Here is an 18,906-nt window from a genome sequence, read left to right as displayed (position 1 = left end):
GCCGACCGGAGTCAAAACGCTGACCCCCGTTGTCTCATTTTTCCCCGAATACGGTTTTCTGACCGGACCTAGAACCGTGGTATACCACGGTTTTAGGTCCAGTCAGAAAACTGTATACGGAGCAAAAATGAGACAACGGGAGTCAGCGTTTTGACTCCGGTCGGCTCATTGAAATGAATGGGGTTCGGGCTGGAACCGGCTGGGATACGGGAGCGGCCGGTTTTCACCCCTCCCAACCGGATCCAGCAACCGTACACTACAATCGTAGTGCGAAAGCACCCTTAGCCTTAGGTTTAGTTTTTTGTTTTTTTTTGCGTTTTTGTCAGTGGAAGTCATTTCATTCATTGATCAGGTGACTTAAAGCGGTACTCCACCCCTAGACTTCTTTTTCCCTATCTAAAGGATAGAAGATAAGATGTCTGATCGCGAAAGCGGAAGCTCCAAGCTTTTGTGTTCAGAATGCCCAGCGCCGGCCCTGAGATCGCGGGGGGGTCCCAGCGGCCAGATAGGGGATAAGATGTCTTGGGGCGGAGAACCCCTGTAAGGATTTCTACTGAAGAATTTTTTTTTTTTTTGGGGGGGGGGGGGGGGGGGGGGAACTCCCCCAAAAATGACAATGTTAAATCCACATTGTTATTTTTTTCACTTTTTTTTCCCTCCCATAGAAGTCTATCTACTAATCTAAAAGGGGTACTCCAGTGGAAAAACATTTTTCTTTTTAAAATCAACTGGTGCCAGAAAGTTAAACAGATTTGTAAATTACTTCTGTTAAAAAATCTTTACCCTTCCAGTACTTATTAGCAGCTGTATGCTACAGAGGAAATTGTATTCTTTTTGAATTTCTTTTCTGTCCGACCACAGTGCTCTCTGCTGACACCTCTGTCCATATCAGGAACTGTCCAGAGCAGGAGAAAATCCCCATAGCAAACCTATGCTGCTCTGGACAGTTCCTGACACGGACAGAGGTGTCAGCAGAGAGCACTGTGGACAAGACAAAAAAGAAATTCAAAAAGAATAGAATTTCCTCTGTAGCATATAGCTGCTAATAAGTACTGGAAGGGTAAAGATTTTTTAATAGAAGTCATTTATAAATCTGTTTAACCTTCTGCCACCAGTTCATTTAAAAAAAAAAAAAAAAGAAGTTGTTTCCCACCGGAGTACCCCTTTAAGTTACAAGTACCGTATACACCAGTGATCTCCAAACTGTGGACCTCCAGCTGTTGCAAAACTACAACTCCCAGCATGCCCGGACAGCCGTTGGCTGTCCGGGCATGCTGGGAGTTGTAGTTTTGCAACAGCTGGAGTTACGCTGTTCTGAAAACATTGTTTTAGGGGATCATTTCTGGGGTTCCATAACACAGGTTATAACACAGACATTACGGGACGTCACCTGCAGAAGGCTTTGCCGTTCTTACAGCTACAGGGGACGCCACTGGGGCAGAAGTTGCCGGCATCATTAGCGCAGCTGCCAAAATCCTCCACATTGTCACAACTGGCTGTAAGAGAAAAAGAAAAGTCGTCATTATAAGGAATTAGTCCCAAAACGTATAACTTAGATTTTAGGTTTTGTCCTCCATATACACTATGTAAATAAAAGTATAGGGCCCGGCTCTTAAAGGGTTAATCCAGGAAAAAAAACTTTTTTAATATATATCAACTGGCTCCAGAAAGTTAAACAGATTTGCAAATTACTTCTATTAAAAAAAATCTTAATCCTTTCAGTACTTATGAGCTGCTGAAGTTGAGTTGTTCTTTCCTGTCTAAGTGCTCTCTGATGACACCTGTCTCGGGAACCGCCCAGTTTAGAAACAAATCCCCATAGCAAACCTCTTCTACTCTGTGCAGTTCCCGAGACAAGCAGAGATGTCAGCAGAGAGCACTGTTGCCAGACAGAAAAGAACAACTCAACTTCAGAAGCTGATAATTATTGGAAGGATTAAGATTTTTTAATAGAAGTAATTTACAAATCTGTTTAACTTTCTGGAGTCAGTTGATATTAAAAAAAAGTTTTTTTCCTGGAATACCCCTTTAATGAATAAATACAAGTGTCTCATTTAGTCTCTTTTTTTTTTTTTTTTTTTAAACTGTAATGTTTATTAAAGATTTTTCCAGAAACATAAATCCAAAAACAAGAAAAATCGGAGTGTGACAATACTGGGGCCGTAGCCCAATACAATCTGCAAAGTACAGTGGGTCAAATCCCAAAAACAATTATCACAAATGAATTAGAAAGCGGGTATAAGGTAAGGCCAAGACAGGCCAATATAGGCACAGAGATTCGCGGAAGGCCTCCGGTACCTACGACTACCACAGTAGCACTTAAATAGCCTAAACAAGTGTGTTACCACGCAACATGTCTCATTTAGTCTCATCCCCACAAATGTATAATATCCAGCTCTGACCAATGGGATCACCTTTACATACATTAGTGATAGAATATGTCGTTCTATAGCGCCCCCTGATGTCAGCGCGTACTGTAATAGGAGCCACCGCCACAACAAGTCACATCCTGAGATGTCTTCTCTCCTGGATCCTCCCCCATCAGCTGAATTATGGAGAAGTGGAAGCATTTAGGATCCACAGAGACTCAGCCATGAAGCGGAGACCATGTGAAGTTACAGAGCGGGGTCAGCGAGTGCGGAGGAGCTTAAAAGCCGCCAACACTCTACTGACATAACTGCAGAGACCAAACCTCATCGGGTAATAACATCAGTGCAAACCCTGAGCCCGCCAAGACCTGCATGCCACCCTTACATCATCAAGCACAAAGCCAAGGGTGTAAAGTGGCAGATGGAGGGGTGTAAAGCATTAGATAGAGGGGTGTAAAGCATCAGATTGAGGGGTGTAAAGCATTAGATAGAGGGATGTAAAGCATCAGATTGAGGGGTGTAAAGCATTAGATAGAGGGATGTAAAGCATCAGATTGAGGGGTGTAAAGTATTAGATGGAGGGATGTAAAATGTCAGATGGAGGGGTGTAAAGCGTCAGACAAAGGGGAGTAAAGCATCAGATGGAGGGGTGTAAAGTGTCAGACGAGGGGGGGATTGTGTCAGATGGAGGGGTGTAAAGTGTCAGATGGAGGGGTGTAAAGTGTCAGACGAGGGGGGGATTGTGTCAGATGGAGGGGTGTAAAGTTTCAGATGGAGGGGTGTAAAGTTTCAGATGTAGGGGTGTAAAGTTTCAGAGGGAGGGGTGTAGCATGTCAGATGGAGGAGTGTAAAGTTTCAGATGAAGGGGTGTAAAGTTTCAGATGGAGGATGTAAAGTGTCAGATGGAGGAGTGTAAAGTGTCAGATGGAGGGGTGTAAAGTGTCAGATGGAGGGATGTAGAGTGTCAGATGGAGGAGTGTAAAGTGTCAGATGGAGGGGTGTAAAGTGTCAGATAGAGGATGTAAAGTGTCAGATGGAGGGATGTAGAGTGTCAGATGGAGGGGTGTTAAGCATCAGACAAGGGGAGTAAAGCATCAGATGGAGGGGTGTAAAGTGTCAGACGGAGGTTGTTGATTATGTCAGATGGAGGGCTGTAAAGTGTCAGATGGAGGGGTTTAAAGCATTAGATGGAGGGGTGTAAAGTGTCAGATGGAGGGGTGTAAAGCGTCAGACAAAGGGGAGTAAAGCATCAGATGGAGGAGTGTAGAGTGTCAGATAGAGGGATGTAAAGTATTAGATGGAGGGGTGTAAAGTTTCAGATGGAGGGGTGTAGCATGTCAGATGGAGGAGTGTAAAGTTTCAGATGAAGGGGTGTTAAGTTTCAAATGGAGAAGTGCAGCATGTCAGATGGAGGGGTGTAAAGTATCATACAGAGAAGTGTAAAGTGTCAGATGAAGGGGCCTTTTCTGTTCCCCCTTGACTGGCCACACAGAGCACGAATCTCACCCCATCCAACACCTCCGGGATGAATAAGAATGGAGATTGCGAGCCAGGTTCTATCCTCCAGGGTCTGACCTCACTAATGTTCTTCTGGATGACTGGGAGAAAATTCCCACAGACACCTTCAGAATCTTGTAGAAAGTCGCAGAAGAACGGAAACCAATTTTAAGAAATCCCAATATAAAAAATTTAAATCCCATCGCATAATTTTTCCCATTTTTTTTAAATAAGAAAAAACATAAACTACAAAAAATAGATATAACTGCTATTGCCACGTACAAATAAAGTAAAACATTACTTATCCTACACGGTAAACTCTATAGAAGAATAGAAGAAAAAATACCAAATGCCAGAATTGCTGCTCACCACAGCTAAAAAAAAACATTGAATAAAAAGCGATCAATAAGTCACAAGCATCCTAAAAAAGTACCAAGAAAAACTACAGATTCACTTACATTTCCTAACCCAGCCCCTTAGACTGAGATATATAATAGTTATTGGGGTCAGGATGTGAGGATACAGGACAGCCTCACAAAAACTGTATACATTTTAATGACCCCGGAAAATAAAGATGTCATCATTTTTACTGTACCATTAAATTTAATCCCCACCCCATAAAAAAAATTAAAAAAATTAAAATAGACTTGAAGGGTTATTTCGTCCATAGACATCTTATCCCATATCCAAAGATGTCTGATCTCGGAAGGCCAGCCGCTGGGACCCCCCGCGATCTCCGTTCATCATGCGGCATACTGTGCTGGGCTGATGCTCCAATCTCGGAAGCCTCTGAGTTTCCGGGATTGAAGATGTGATTTCACGCACCCCCCCCCCCCCCCCATTCATGTCTATGGGAGGGGGCGTGACAGCCGGATGCTGTACTGGTGCTGCACAGAGATCGCAGCGCCCCCCCCCCCCCCCCCCCCCCTCCATGATCAGACATCTTATCCTCTATCCTTTGGATAGGGGATAAGATGTCTATGGCCAGAATACCCCTTTTGTATAGGGTCACATGTGCTGTATTTTGCTGCATATTTGTTGACACATTTTTCCCTACCTAGTGACTTCAATGGGTAGCAAACTACGGCGTGTGACCCTACCCTTACATAGACTTTTTAACATTTGATGAACACAACATGTATAGCAATGTGAAAGTGCGAAATACACAAACAGTAATAAAATACTAATAAAAAGTTGACATTTGTTGTATTACCCCCCCCCCCCCCCCAAAGGTTGACCTGTATTTGGCTCCAAAAATCTTTCCATCAGTTCCGAGCAGTTTCCCTGCACCTGCTGAAGAGAAGACCCATCCCCCCCACCCCCAGCTTGTGTCCACCACTGTCATGGCGGTGATGGTGTGCTCAGGGTGATGGGCAGTGTTGGGTGTCCACCATACATAGTGTTTTGCACTGAGGCCAAAAAGTAAAATCATGGTCTCCTCTGACCAGAGAACCTTCTTCCATGTTTGCTTTGTCTCCCTCTTGTGATAAACACCACACAGGATGTCACTTTCTTCTTCCACTCTTCTATAAGACCAGATTTGTGGAGTACATGACTAATAGTTGTCCTGCTGACACATTCTCCTGCTGTTGATCTTCAGCTCCTCCAGGGTCAACACGGGCCTCTTGGTTGCGTTTCTGATGATTTTCTTGCCCGGCTTGTCAGTTTGGGTGGACGGCCTTGTCTCGGTAGGTTTGTGGTTGTGCCATATTCTTTCCATTTTCCGAAGATGGATTTTATGGTGCTCCGGGAGATGTTCAAAGCTTAGGATCATTTTCTATAACCTAATATGGACACTCAGTGCTAGATCTGACCGACCATAGAAGTTGTGAACGGTCTATGAGACATCCCAGGTCACAGACTGGGGGAGAGACAGACCGGCTGAGGTCTTCAGGTGATCACTACTGTCGGTAAAGATGATGGATGATCCCCAATATCATCTCTGGATGTACTCTGACTCTGCGTTCACCACTTTATAATAATATATCGACTACAAATTATAACAAAAGAGAGATAAATTCTTACGTTCTCCGGCCGCCGCCGCCACCAAGAGATAAAGAAGAGCAGAAACCAGGCTGAGATTCCAGGAAGTCATTTTATCTGGAAGACAAACTGCAGGAACGTATGAGACGTCTCCTCCCGAGAGAGAATTTATATTCAGTAGAAATTACTGATTAACCATGGCCGATCCCCAACATCACCAGGATTAATCTTTGCTCCGTGATTGTAGATGTGAAACACTTATTGAGCTCTGATTTACATATAATCTATATCTAATGTAAATACGTTCCATTACTTATCTTGTATTGATCATGTGTTACATTCAGTATAAGGCAGGGTTCACACCACGATTTGTAGGCACAGATACATCAGAAAAAAGTCATACTGACTTGCCTATGTGTTCATTCTTGGACAGGCACCAGCCCATTCATCACCATGACCCGAGTGTAGTCAGCTAGTGACTATGTCCAGGTCATTGTCCCAAAGTATCCAAGGTTTTTCTCGGAGAGAAAATTGCTTCAAGCCGCATTTCCCAGTCTGAGCCCAAACTAGTGCACACTCCAGAAATGACTCAAACGACAAATGTAATCACTGGCTGACTACGCTTGGGCCATTGAAATTAAAGGGGCTCATACCTGTCCCAGCACGGACATTCTGACTTTTTTAATGTTACAGTTTGCCAATTTTACGGAAAAAAAAACCTAAAATCTTGCAGTGACACAAGTATTCATATCCTTTACTCAGGACTTAGGTGAAGCCCCTTTAGCAGTGATTCCAGCCTCAAGACTTCTTGGGGATGAGGCCACAAGGTTTACACACCTGGATTTGGGGATTTTCTGCCATTTTTCTCTGCAGATCCTCTCAGCTCTGTCAGGTTAGATGGGGACGGTCAGTAGAAGCCATTTCCTGGTGTCTCCAGAGATGTTCCAATGGGTTCGGGCTCTGGCTGGGGTCACTCAAGGACATTCACAGAGTTGTCCCTGAGCCGCTCCTGTGTTACATAGTTACATAGTTAGTATGGTTGAAAAAAGACATACGTCCATCAAGTCCAACCAGCGAATTGAAGGGAAGGGTGTAAGGGGATAAGGGAAAGGGATGTAGTTTTATAATTCTGCATAAGCTTTAATGTTATTTTGTTCCAGGAATGTATCTAACCCTGTTTCAAAGCTGTTAATTGGTCCTGCTGTGACCAGTTCCTGAGGTTCCGAATAGCATGCAATGTCAGGCTGCTGCTTCCAAAGCCGGCAGGATATTGTCATGTATCAAAAGAGGCATGGACTCAAGGGACAGGGACATAATACTCCCCCTTTATAAAGCATTGGTACGGCCTCACCTGGAATATGCTGTTCAGTTTTGGGCACCTGTCCATAAAAGGGACACTGCGGAGTTGGAAAGGGTGCAGAGACGCGCGACTAAACTAATATGGGGCATGGAACATCTTAGCTATGAGGAGCGATTAAAGGAGTTACAATTGTTTAGTCTTGAGAAGAGACGTTTAAGGGGGGATATGATAAACGTATATAAGTTTTTTAATGGCCCATACAAAAAATATGGAGAAAAACTGTTCCAGGTTAAACCCCCCCAAAGGACGAGGGGGCACTCCCTCCGTCTGGAGAAGAAAAAGTTTAGTCTCAAGGGGCGACACGCCTTCTTTACCGTGAGGACTGTGAATTTATGGAACGGTCTACCTCAGGAACTGGTCACAGCAGGAACAATTAACAGCTTTAAAACAGGGTTAGATACATTCCTGGAACAAAATAAGATTAATGCTTATGAAGAAATATAAAATCTCATCCCTTCCAATATCGCGCCACACCCCTACCCCTTAATTCCCTGGTTGAACTTGATGGACATATGTCTTTTTTTCGACCGTACTAACTATGTAACTATGTAACTATGTAGACCGTTCCATAAATTCACAGTCCTCACGGTAAAGAAGACGTGTCGCCCCTTTAAACTAAACCTTTTCTTCTCCAGACGGAGGGAGTGCCCCCTCGTCCTTTGGGGGGGTTTAACCTGGAACAGTTTTTCTCCATATTTTTTGTATGGGCCATTTATATACTTATATACGTTTATCATATCCCCCCTTAAACGTCTCTTCTCAAGACTAAACAATTGTAACTCCTTTAATCGCTCCTCATAGCTAAGATGTTCCATGCCCCATATTAGTTTAGTCGCGCGTCTCTGCACCCTTTCCAACTCCGCAGTTTCCCTTTTATGTACAGGTGACCAAAACTGAACGGCATATTCCAGGTGAGGCCGTACCAATGCTTTATAAAGGGGGAGTATTATGTCCCTGTCCCTTGAGTCCATGCCTCTTTTGATACATGATAATATCCTGCCGGCTTTGGAAGCAGCAGCCTGACATTGTGCTATTCTGTAGTCTGTGATCCACAAGTCACCCAGATCCTTCTCTACCAGTGTCTCTGCCAGTTTAATCCCCCCTAAGACATACGACGCTGCAGGTTATTAGTATACACAGCCCCCCTCTATATACACAGCCCCCCTAAGACATACGATGCTGCAGGTTATTAGTACCCAGATGCATAACTTTACATTTATCCACATTGAACCTCATTTGCCAAGTGGATGCCCAGACACTTAGTCTATCCAAGTCATCCTGTAACTTATGCACATCCTCTATAGACTGTACCCCCCTCTATATACACAGCCCCCCTCTATATACAGAGCCCCCCTCTATATACACATCCTCTATAGACTGTACTGTGCTACAAAGCTTGGTGTCATCTGCAAAGATAGAAACAGAGCTGTTAATACCATCCTCTATATATACAGAGCCCCCCTCTATATACACATCCTCTATAGACTGTACTGTGCTACAAAGCTTGGTGTCATCTGCAAAGATAGAAACAGAGCTGTTAATACCATCCTCTATATACACAGCCCCCCTCTATATACACAGCCCCCCTCTATATACACAGCCCCCCCTCTATATACAGAGCTGTTAATACAATCCTCTATATCATTGATAAATAAATTAAACAACAGCGGTCCCAGTACTGAACCTTGGGGTACACCACTAATTACCGGGGACCAATCAGAGTACGAATCATTGACCACCACTCTCTGGGTACGATCCATGAGCCAGTGTTCAATCCAGTTACAAACTAAAGTTTCCAAGCCCAAGGACTTTAACTTACCTGTCAGACGTCTGTGAGGGACAGTATCAAACGCTTTGGCAAAATCCAGAAACACTATATCCACAGCCATTCCTCTATATACACAGCCCCCTTCTATATACACAGCCCCCCTCTATATACACAGCCCCCCCTCTATATACACAGCCCCCCCTCTAAATACACAGCCATTCCTCTGTCAAGGCTTCTACTCACCTCTTCATAAAAGCAAATTAGATTGTTTTGACAACTTCTATCCTTAGTAAACCCATGCTGGCTATCACTTATAATACTATTATCCCCTATGTATTCCTGTATGTAATCCCTTATAAGTCCTTCAAACAATTTACCCACAATGCAAGTTAGACTTACCGGTCTATAAATGCCTGGCGAAGACCTAGAGCCCTTTTTGAAGATTGGTACCACATTAGCCTTGCGCCAGTCCCTTGGCACAATACCAGACACCAGAGAATCTCTAAATATCATGAACAAGGGTACAGATATTACTGAACTTACCTCTCTAAGAACTCTTGGGTGTAGTCCATCCGGCCCTGGAGATTTGCTTAATTTACTTTACTTAACTTACCTTGTACCATCTCTACATTAAGTCAGTTCAGTACATTATATGATGTGTTACCAGCACTGACCTGTACATGATGTGTTACCAGCACTGACCTGTCCAATGTCAGCTCCTTTTTCCATAGTGTATACAGAACTAAAGAACCCATTCAGTAGCTCCACCTTTTCTTGATCGCCCGTGACAACCTCCCCATTATCATTATTAAGGGGTCCTACATGCTCTGTCCTTTTGTATTTATATATCTAAAAAAATATTTAGGATTAGTTTTGCTTTCTTTGGCCACCTGTCTCTCATTTTGTCTGTTGTCACTGTAGGGATGGTATTGGGCAGGTGATGGGCAGTGCCTGGTTTCCGCCAGACATGATGCTGCCCCCACCATGATCACTGTAGGGATGGTATTGGGCAGGTGATGGGCAGTTCCTGGTTTACTCCAGACATGATGCTGCCCCCACCATGATCACTGTAGGGATGGTATTGGGAGGGTGATGGGCAGTGCCTGGTTTCTCCCAGACATGATGCTGCCCCCACCATGATCACTGTAGGGATGGTATTGGGCAGGTGATGGGCAGTGCCTGGTTTCCCCCAGACATGATGCTGCCCCCACCATGATCACTGTAGGGATGGTATTGGGCAGGTGATGGGCAGTACCTGGTTTCCTCCAGACATGAGGCTGCCCCCACCATGATCACTGTAGGGATGGTATTCGGCAGGTGATGGGCAGTACCTGGTTTCCTCCAGACATGATGCCACCCCCACCATACTTCACTGTAGAGATGGTATTGGGCAGTAGATGGGCAGTGCCTGGTTTCCGCCAGACATGATGCTGCCCCCACCATGATCACTGTAGGGATGGTATTGGGCAGGTGATGGGCAGTGCCTGGTTTCCTCCAGACATGATGCTGTCACAACCATGATGACTGTAGGGATGGTATTGGGCAGGTGATGGGCAGTGCCTGTTTTCCTCCAGACATGATGCTGCCCCCACCATGATCACTGTAGGGATGGTATTGGGCAGGTGATGGGCAGTGCCTGGTTTCCTCCAGACATGATGCTGCCCCCACCATGATCACTGTAGGGATGGTATTGGGCAGGTGATGGGCAGTACCTGGTTTCCCCCAGACATGATGCTGCCCCCACCATGATCACTGTAGGGATGGTATTGGGCAGGTGATGGGTAGTGCCTGGTGTGGTGTCCTGGTACCGTATTGCATACAGTACCTAGTGTAGAGGTCCCCAAAGTCAGAGTAACTAAGTTCAGGTAGGGTTCCTCAGGTGGGACAGCCCCTAGTCGCCTCTCCTTAAGTCTAACTGTAATGTTAATAAATGTATATATTAATAATTATATCTATATTTTATAGAAATGTATAGAACTTACCTTGTTCAGCGTCGCAGGACCTTCGGTCATGTGACCATGCTAGTAACCTCTATGGTATGTTGCAGGACCTTTGGAGGTCCTTGGGTCACGTGTTACCCACAAATCTCTGTAATGGTGATTGACATCCATTTGGACCAATTAGCGTTAGTCCAGCCCCTGCCCATATAAGGGAGCTGCGTCCAATTATCGCTCTCTTGGGTTGCTGCTCTCGTGGATGCCGGACTATCAGAACGGTGCTACGCAACTTTCAAAGACATGCTAGCCCTCAAAACCTACGGCCTCAGCAGAACCCAAAATCGTCAGTTTTACTCTAATTCCTTCTAATGCTAGCCTTACTACTGTACCACAACTAAATCCAGTGGAACAGCGCAATATCTTAAAAGACTCTTAATGCTAAAGTCCCAACCATTGTCAATCTCCAAAGAAGCGGTTGTTATGCTAAGAGACTGTTATGTTAATGAAGTGTACAGAAAATCTTCAGTAAAAGTTAACGCTGTTTACAGAAGCTCACCGGTTGTGAACAATCCATTATTATTATCTACCTCAAACCTATTATCATCTACCTCCCTATCGTTCCTGGGAAGGGCGGCGGTAGGAAAAGCTTTATAGAGGAGCCCGCACCCTGGCGTTACGAATAGCAAGGGTTAACTAACACCCTCACAGCTACACTCCCCATACCCTACACCCCCCAGGCTATCACACTGGTTTCCCCCAGACATGATGCTGCCCCCACCATTATCACTGTAGGGAGGGTATTGGGCAGGTGATGGGCAGTGCCTGGTTTCCCCCAGACATGATGCTGCCCCCACCATTATCACTGTAGGGAGGGTATTGGGCAGGTGATGGGCAGTGCCTGGTTTCCCCCAGACATGATGCTGCCCCCACCATGATCACTGTAGGGATGGTATTGGGCAGGTGATGGGCAGTGCCTGGTTTCCTCCAGACTTGATGCTGCCCCCACCATGATCACTGTAGGGATGGTATTGGGCAGGTGATGGGCAGCGCCTGGTTTCCTCCAGACATGATGCTGCCCCCACCATGATCACTGTAGGGATGGTATTGGGCAGGTGATGGGCAGTGCCTGGTGTCCCCCAGACATGATGCTGCCCCCACCATGATCACTGTAGGGATGGTATTGGGCAGGTGATGGGCAGTGCCTGGTGTCCCCCAGATCATGATGCTGCCCCCACCATGATCACTGTAGGGATGGTATTGGGCAGGTGATGGGCAGTGCCTGGTGTCCCCCAGATCATGATGCTGCCCCCACCATGATCACTGTAGGGATAGTATTGGGCAGGTGATGGGCAGTGCCTGGTTTCCCCCAGACATGATGCTGCCCCCACCATGATCACTGTAGGGATGGTATTGGACAGTTGATGGGCAGTGCCTGGTTTCCCCCAGACATGATGCTGCCCCCACCATGATTACTGTAGGGATGGTATTGGGCAGGTGATGGGCAGTGACTGGTTTCCTCCAGACATGATTCTGCCCCCACCATGATCACTGTAGGGATGGTATTGGGCAGGTGATGGGCAGTGTCTGGTTTCCTCCAGACATGATGCTGCCCCCACCATGGTCACTGTAGGGATGGTATTGGTCAGGTGATGGGCAGTGCCTGGTTTCCTTCAGATATAATGCTGCCCCCACCATGATCACTGTAGGGATGGTATTGGGCAGGTGATGGGCAGTGCCTGGTTTCCCCCAGACATGATGCTGCCCCCACCATGATCACTGTAGGGATGGTATTGGGCAGGTGATGGGCAGTGCCTGGCTTCCCCCAGACATTATGCCACCCCCACAATGATCACTGTAGGGATGGTATTGGGCAGGTGATGGGCAGTGCCCGGTTTCCTTCAGACATGGTATTTGGCAGGTGATGGGCAGTACCTCGTGTCCTCCAGAGATGATAGTAAGAATTGAGGCCAAAAAGTTCAGTCTTGGCTTTATCAGACCTGTCTTGCTTTGTAATTACTGAACATTGTGTAATGCTTGTTTTACCCTGTAGAGGCACTGCAGGCAAATTTTGCATTTCTGCCAGGTTTTTCCACAGAACACAATTAATCTTTGGGGTTTCCAAAAGTGAATCAGTCTTTTGTCATTGGACCCGAACAAGTAGAGGTTGTCCACAGTAAAGGACTTCTTTTCTGCCTTTGGGATTGGCCCCTCTCATGAAGTCTTTGGTTCTTACCAGTACACAATAGGATGAAATCTGCTGAGGCCTCCTTATCTCCACTCTCTCTATTATGTTAGGCACATGATAACATTCAGGTAGCTTCATTTGGTTTGGCCCCAGATAACGGAGCTTCCTCATGTCGGAGGAAAACTATCTGGAAGGACTTTGCTCCGATATCACTCATCAGACCTTGGACTCTTAATATTTTTCCTCTTTTCACTTCCTGGTTCAATTACATTGATATTAATATAAGACAACTGACATAAAGCACTATATGCCGAGAACCGGTCTGGGCCCCAAGATATTACAAATCATAGCCCCCTCCCTGATCATCCACCAATAGTCCTGAAAGCTAAAGCTAATTAAAGCTAATAACGACATGGATTGGTTAGGGCCCATTCACACTATGTATTGTCTGAGCGGAATTCTGCAGAAAATACAGTGCAGCAGCCTCTTATTGTTCTCAATGTAATTCTGCTATGCCCATCACACTACAGAATTCCCGCGGCACACGTTCTGCTATTGAAATTCCGGACCCCAGACTCCGCCGAATGAACATATTTATTGCCCTGGCGGAACCCACCTGGGAATGAATTGTCCTCTATGAAGATGACGCATTTCCGAATGGTCCAGACGCCTGCCTGTTCTGCTGCCTGCTACAGTTGGATTCCGGAATGTGAATGAGCCCTAAGTCCTCACCATGTTTCTCTGCTCACGATTAGCGATCCTGATGCTGATATAATGTAATATTTACAATGTAATATTAATCTGGACCAGTGATTCCCATGCTGGGGCTCTCTAGCAGTTGTTACACTACAATTCCCAGCATTCCTGGACAGAGTTGTAGTTTTGCAGCAGCTGGGGAGCCACTGGGGCATGTTATGCTGCAGCCGATCACTGTCCTCGGCCACATGTACCCGCTGTGACAGAAATGGTTGTTGGTGACCGATATATTTCCCCAAGGAACCCGTCATATGTATCTAAAAGGTTGTAGGAGTCCCAAATCTCATCCAGGGAAAGCTGAGTGATGTATGAAAAATATCTAGTTAAATATTTCAAATCTTTTTTCAGGCCTGAATTTTTAGGCATTGAAAGACAGATTGGTAGTGGGGACTTTCATCCCCTTTCGGGCCAGTCCAGTTTTCAGTGTGGCCCACAATCAGAATTTCGAAGACAACTGGTTACTGGGCTTTAAAGGGGTACTCCGGTGGAAAACTTTTTTTTAATTTTTTTTTTCAACTGGTGCCAGAAAGTTAAACAGATTTGTAAATTATTTGGTGTCCTGGTACCGTATTACATACTGTACCTTGGTTATTAGTCCCCAAAGTCAGAGTTCCTAGGAACTGTGGGATTCCGCTTCGTTAGTCATCAACTAGTCACCCCTCAAATAGTTAATATATTTCTAAAATAAATGTAAATAATGTATAATAAAAGTGTACTTACCTTGCGCTAGCGTCGCAGGACCTGCGGGTCACGTGACGAGGTTTAGTCTCTATGGTTTGTTGAAGGAACTTCGGTGGTTCTTGTGTTAGGTGTTCACCCACAATGCCATGTAACGGTGAGTGACAGCTGTTATGGACCAATCCAAAAATGGCCAGCCCCTGCCCCTATAAGGGAGCTACGGCCATTATTCTCTCTCTTTGGTTGCTGACACTGGATGAGGTAGGACCTCCGCAACTTTTGACAATTACTAGGCCAAAGCCTTGCGGCCTCGGCCTACGCTAAAGACTGTGAGTTCTTAAAATTCCCTCTCACTCAGCAAGATCACTGGACATAAACCTACCCCTAAATCCAGCGGATCTATGCTACAAAATCCTCCTAAACTAAAGAGAACTTACCCGGTCCCAACCACTGTCAATCGCTGCTCAGCTGTATATAGACTCTGTTATCTGGACTGTTACCGGTTACTGCATGTTACAGAAAATCTTCAGTAAAGTTTCAACAAATTTTCAGCTAAGCACTGGTTGTGGACAATGCGTTATTTTGCACTCACCTATTGCTCTTGGGAAGGGTGGCGATAGGCCCAGCATTACCTCAGCATTTAACCCTCACCCTGGCGTCACGAGTGACAAGGGTTAATAAACCCCTGATACCTGCTCAGCAACACCCCAGCTACCCTACACCCCCGAGGCACACCACAATTACTTCTATTACAAAATCTTAATCCTTCCAGTACTTATTAGTTGCTGAATACTACAGAGGAAATTATTTTCTTTTTGGAACACAGAGCTCTCTGCTGACATCACGAGCACAGTGCTCTCTGCTGACATCTCTGTCCATTTTAAGAACTGTCCAGAGTAGGAGACATACTCCTCAGAGGGGACATATTGACTTGTGAGAGTGACACATTTGATGACTGTCTCTTTGGGTGGCTGGTGGGAAGCCACCTGTAAAGATAACGAAAAATATTGTATAGATAGTGATTGGATGAGTAGGAATCTATGTTGTAATTTTTATTTTTGTTATGCTTAAAAATATAAATCAGGAGAAGCCCTGTTTAAACTTTACTTCTGTGTCCCTGTCTCTGACTGCTATTTGCCATGATTTCCCTGGTTCTATGGAGCTAATCTCCCACACACTGCGTATATTGACTATGTATCTGTATCTGATATGCGTCCCTTTTTTTTTTTTTTACATTTTTTCAAACAAGAATAAAGGTCATAGACAGAGATACGTGTACCCAATATGGCTGCACGACCGCATTAGATAAGAAAACCTATTTATAAAACAAACTTATGCATATACAAACTGAGGTACCGTAAAAAATAAGTGTTAAAGGAGTTCTCCAACTGAAATCTTTTATCCCCCGCTGTGCCTGGGCTGTAAAACTATACATAATAAACTTTCACTTACCTGCCTACGCTCCCCCGTTGTTCCGATATCGCCGCCCGTGCTCCGGTCCCTGTCAGCTTCCTCTTCCTGCGGGTCGGTGACTTCACTCTGCTCTCAGCCTATCAGCGGCCGCGACGGGACATTGCTGCGGCCGCTGATAGGCCGAGCGCAGAGTGAAGTCACCGACCCGCAGGAAGTGGAAGAGACCGGGACCGGACAACGGGACGGCGATATCGGAACAACAGGGGGATCGTAGGCAGGTAAGTGAAAGTTTATTATGTATAGTTTTACAGCCCGGGCACAGCGGGGGTTAAAAGTTTTAGCTTAGAGAACTCCTTTAATAGTAATAAAATAAATAAAATCAACTAGCAAAAAGCTAGATCAAAGAAAGTAAATACCAAAATTCGGTTAGCATGATAGTCGCACTGCTTAAAGGGGTCACCAGACTCTATGAGAGAAAAAATAGCTGCCTACCATAACTATGACATGCGGTGGAAAAATGTTTATTGACAAAAAAGCTTTCACCGAGCAATTTCCCCTTGAAATTTGTCAAATCCCAACGTGTTTCTGTCCACATGTCAGATAAATTATTGGGGCGTCTTCAGGGGAATAGAATATAAAAAACCAAACAAATAGTTGCAGAGAAATATAAACTGATTGTTGTATATAAAACAGAGGATTAAAGGACGACTAGTCACGAACTGATCAGAATAGGTGAATTTATATTTCTCGGTAACTATTGTGTGACTATTGCGCATACAGTATTTTATGCCCAAAATCTGGGTTTACTTTTTATGATCTAGCTTTTGGAAAACTCACTTTTCCAACTTTTTAATAGCTTACACCAGTTTTTTCCAACCAGTGTGCCTTCAGCTGTTGCAAAACTACAACTCCCAGCATTCCCGGACAGCCGAAGGCTGTCCGGGCATGCTGGAAGTTGTAGTTTTGCAACTGTAGTTTTTGTCTTTACACTTGACACACAAATTTGCATGGTAGACGTGATGTATGGTGCACAACGGCTAAACCCACTTGTTGTTTTTTTTTGTTGTTCCCGTAGACATTTTCAAGCCAAAATTTTGTCCAAAGAAACTGCATAGTCCCAACATGCTACAATTCTGGAAAACTACCACTGAGGCGAAAACTGTAGGAAAAACGCCAAAGATACTGAGAAAACGCCAAAGAAAAAAATGCCAAGTGGGTTTGGACATCTGGCCGAGATGTTCTTTTCACACAGACAAAAAAAAAAAAAAAGCTGTGTGGCATTTATGACCTTATTTTGGGCGTAAAAAAAAAAAAAAGTAAATATTAAATAAAAAAAACAGGTGGAAACCTAGCCTAAGGCTGGGTTCACATCACGTTTTTCTCAATACGGGACCGCATACGGCTGGGGGGAGCTAAAACCTTGCGCTCCCGTATCTCAGCCGTATGCGGCCCGTATGTAATTCATTTCAATGAGCCGACCGGAGTGAAACGCTGACTCCGTTCGGCTCATTTTTGCCCCGTATGCGGTTTTCCCACCGCACCTAAAATCGTGGTCGACTACGATTTTAGGTCCGGTGGAAAACCGCATACGGGACAAAAATGAGCCGACCGGAGTCAGCGTTTCACTCCGGCCGGCTCATTGAAATGAATTACATACGGGCCGCATACGGCTGAGATACGGGAGCGCAAGGTTTTAGCTCCCCCCAGCCGTATGCGGTCCTGTATTGAGAAAAACGTGATGTGAACCCAGCCTAATACTGTTGTCTTCTTATGAGGCCGAGGTTCCTTGAGGGCCCCTCAGGCACAATGGCGCCGACGCGACTGCTACTTAGGCACCCCCTATAGTTACGATCCTGCAGGGCCCAGACAGAGGGGGAGATTTATCAAAACCTGTCCAGAGGAAAAGTTGCTGGGTTGCCCATAGCAACCAATCAGATGGCTTCTTTCATTTTGCAGAGGCTTTGTTAAAAATGAAAGAAGCGATCTGATTGGTTGCTATGGGCAACTGGTTAACTTTTCCTTGGTTAACTTTTCCTTGGATAAATCTCCCCCAAGTGTATCTAAGGACAAAAAGTTTCAGGTTTTCCCATAGCAACCAATCACAGCTGAGCCGTGATTGGTTGCTATGTGAAAACCAGACAGTTTTTTTTGGCTAACGTAAGTGGGACAAAAAGGACAGTGATAAAATAGGTGGATATTGAGACATTTTCGTCTGTTTTATGCCTCAAAACACCTTTATCAAAACATGTCTTTGTTGCCCATAGCAACCGGTCAAAATGCAGCTTTAGGCCCCTTTCACACTACAGGTATCATCCTGTAAAAAACCTCCGTTATTACTCCCGGCATAAAGTCCCGAAAACGGCCGTCAACAAATCCCATTCATGTTGCATCAAGCATATCCGTTTTTTTTTTGTTTTTTTTTACTAATATCAGTTATTTTTGCCGGCACAAAAGACGGTGCATGCACTAATCTTTGGTCCGGCAAAAAAAAAAGAAATAGTTAAAAACCGGATGTTAAAATTTAACATTGAAGTCTATGGGAACCTGAGATCAGTTATCATCAGTTATTGTCAGGTTTTTTAACATTCGTTTTTTTTTAGTACTGAGCATGCTCAGTACAGCTTTACAAAAAAAGGGTTTAAAAAAACGATTAAAAAAACAGATGTAACTGGTAATAACGGATGAAAAACATAAAAAAAACAAAAAAAAACATTACAAATAACGGATGATGGTCATCAGTTATCATCCGTTATGACCAGTTATTGCATCCGTTTTTTCCCCCATCCATTATTGTAAAATAACGGCAGTAAAAAAGCAGGATGATACCTGTGAAAGGGGCTGGATGAAGGCTGAGCGGTGACTGGTTGCTATGGGCAACAAAGACAGCTCTTTGTTTAGACCAGGGATCTCCAACCTGCGGCTCTACAGCGGTTGCAAAACTACAACCCCCAGCATGCCCT

The 18,906-nt window shown here is 44.8% G+C and overlaps 1 protein-coding gene across 3 annotated transcripts in view; it reads right to left on the bottom strand.

Moving 5' to 3' along the window:
- The window catches only part of LOC130291226 (uncharacterized), a 42,053-nt gene extending 23,157 nt beyond the window's left edge, over positions 1-18,896 (bottom strand). The window contains exons 1-4 of one of the 3 annotated variants that reach the window (XM_056539780.1): positions 18,773-18,896; positions 6,687-6,858; positions 5,892-5,978; positions 1,391-1,496 (exon numbers count right to left, since the gene is read on the bottom strand). In XM_056539780.1, the coding sequence (XP_056395755.1) occupies positions 1,391-1,496; positions 5,892-5,961 (176 nt within the window). In that variant the 5' untranslated portion in view covers positions 5,962-5,978; positions 6,687-6,858; positions 18,773-18,896. Of the gene's footprint in view, positions 1-1,390; positions 1,497-5,891; positions 5,979-6,686; positions 6,859-14,575; positions 14,945-16,993; positions 17,235-18,772 lie in introns of those variants that run through there. The other 2 variants (XM_056539779.1, XM_056539781.1) reach the window with 2 other exon arrangements.
- Between the last annotated feature and the right edge of the window lie 10 nt (positions 18,897-18,906).

Source organism: Hyla sarda, chromosome 9 (assembly GCF_029499605.1).
Source record: "Hyla sarda isolate aHylSar1 chromosome 9, aHylSar1.hap1, whole genome shotgun sequence".
NCBI classification, from domain to species: domain Eukaryota; kingdom Metazoa; phylum Chordata; class Amphibia; order Anura; family Hylidae; genus Hyla; species Hyla sarda.
The sequence above is the reverse complement of the archived record's forward strand: the minus strand, read 5'-3'. Positions and strand labels throughout refer to the sequence as shown.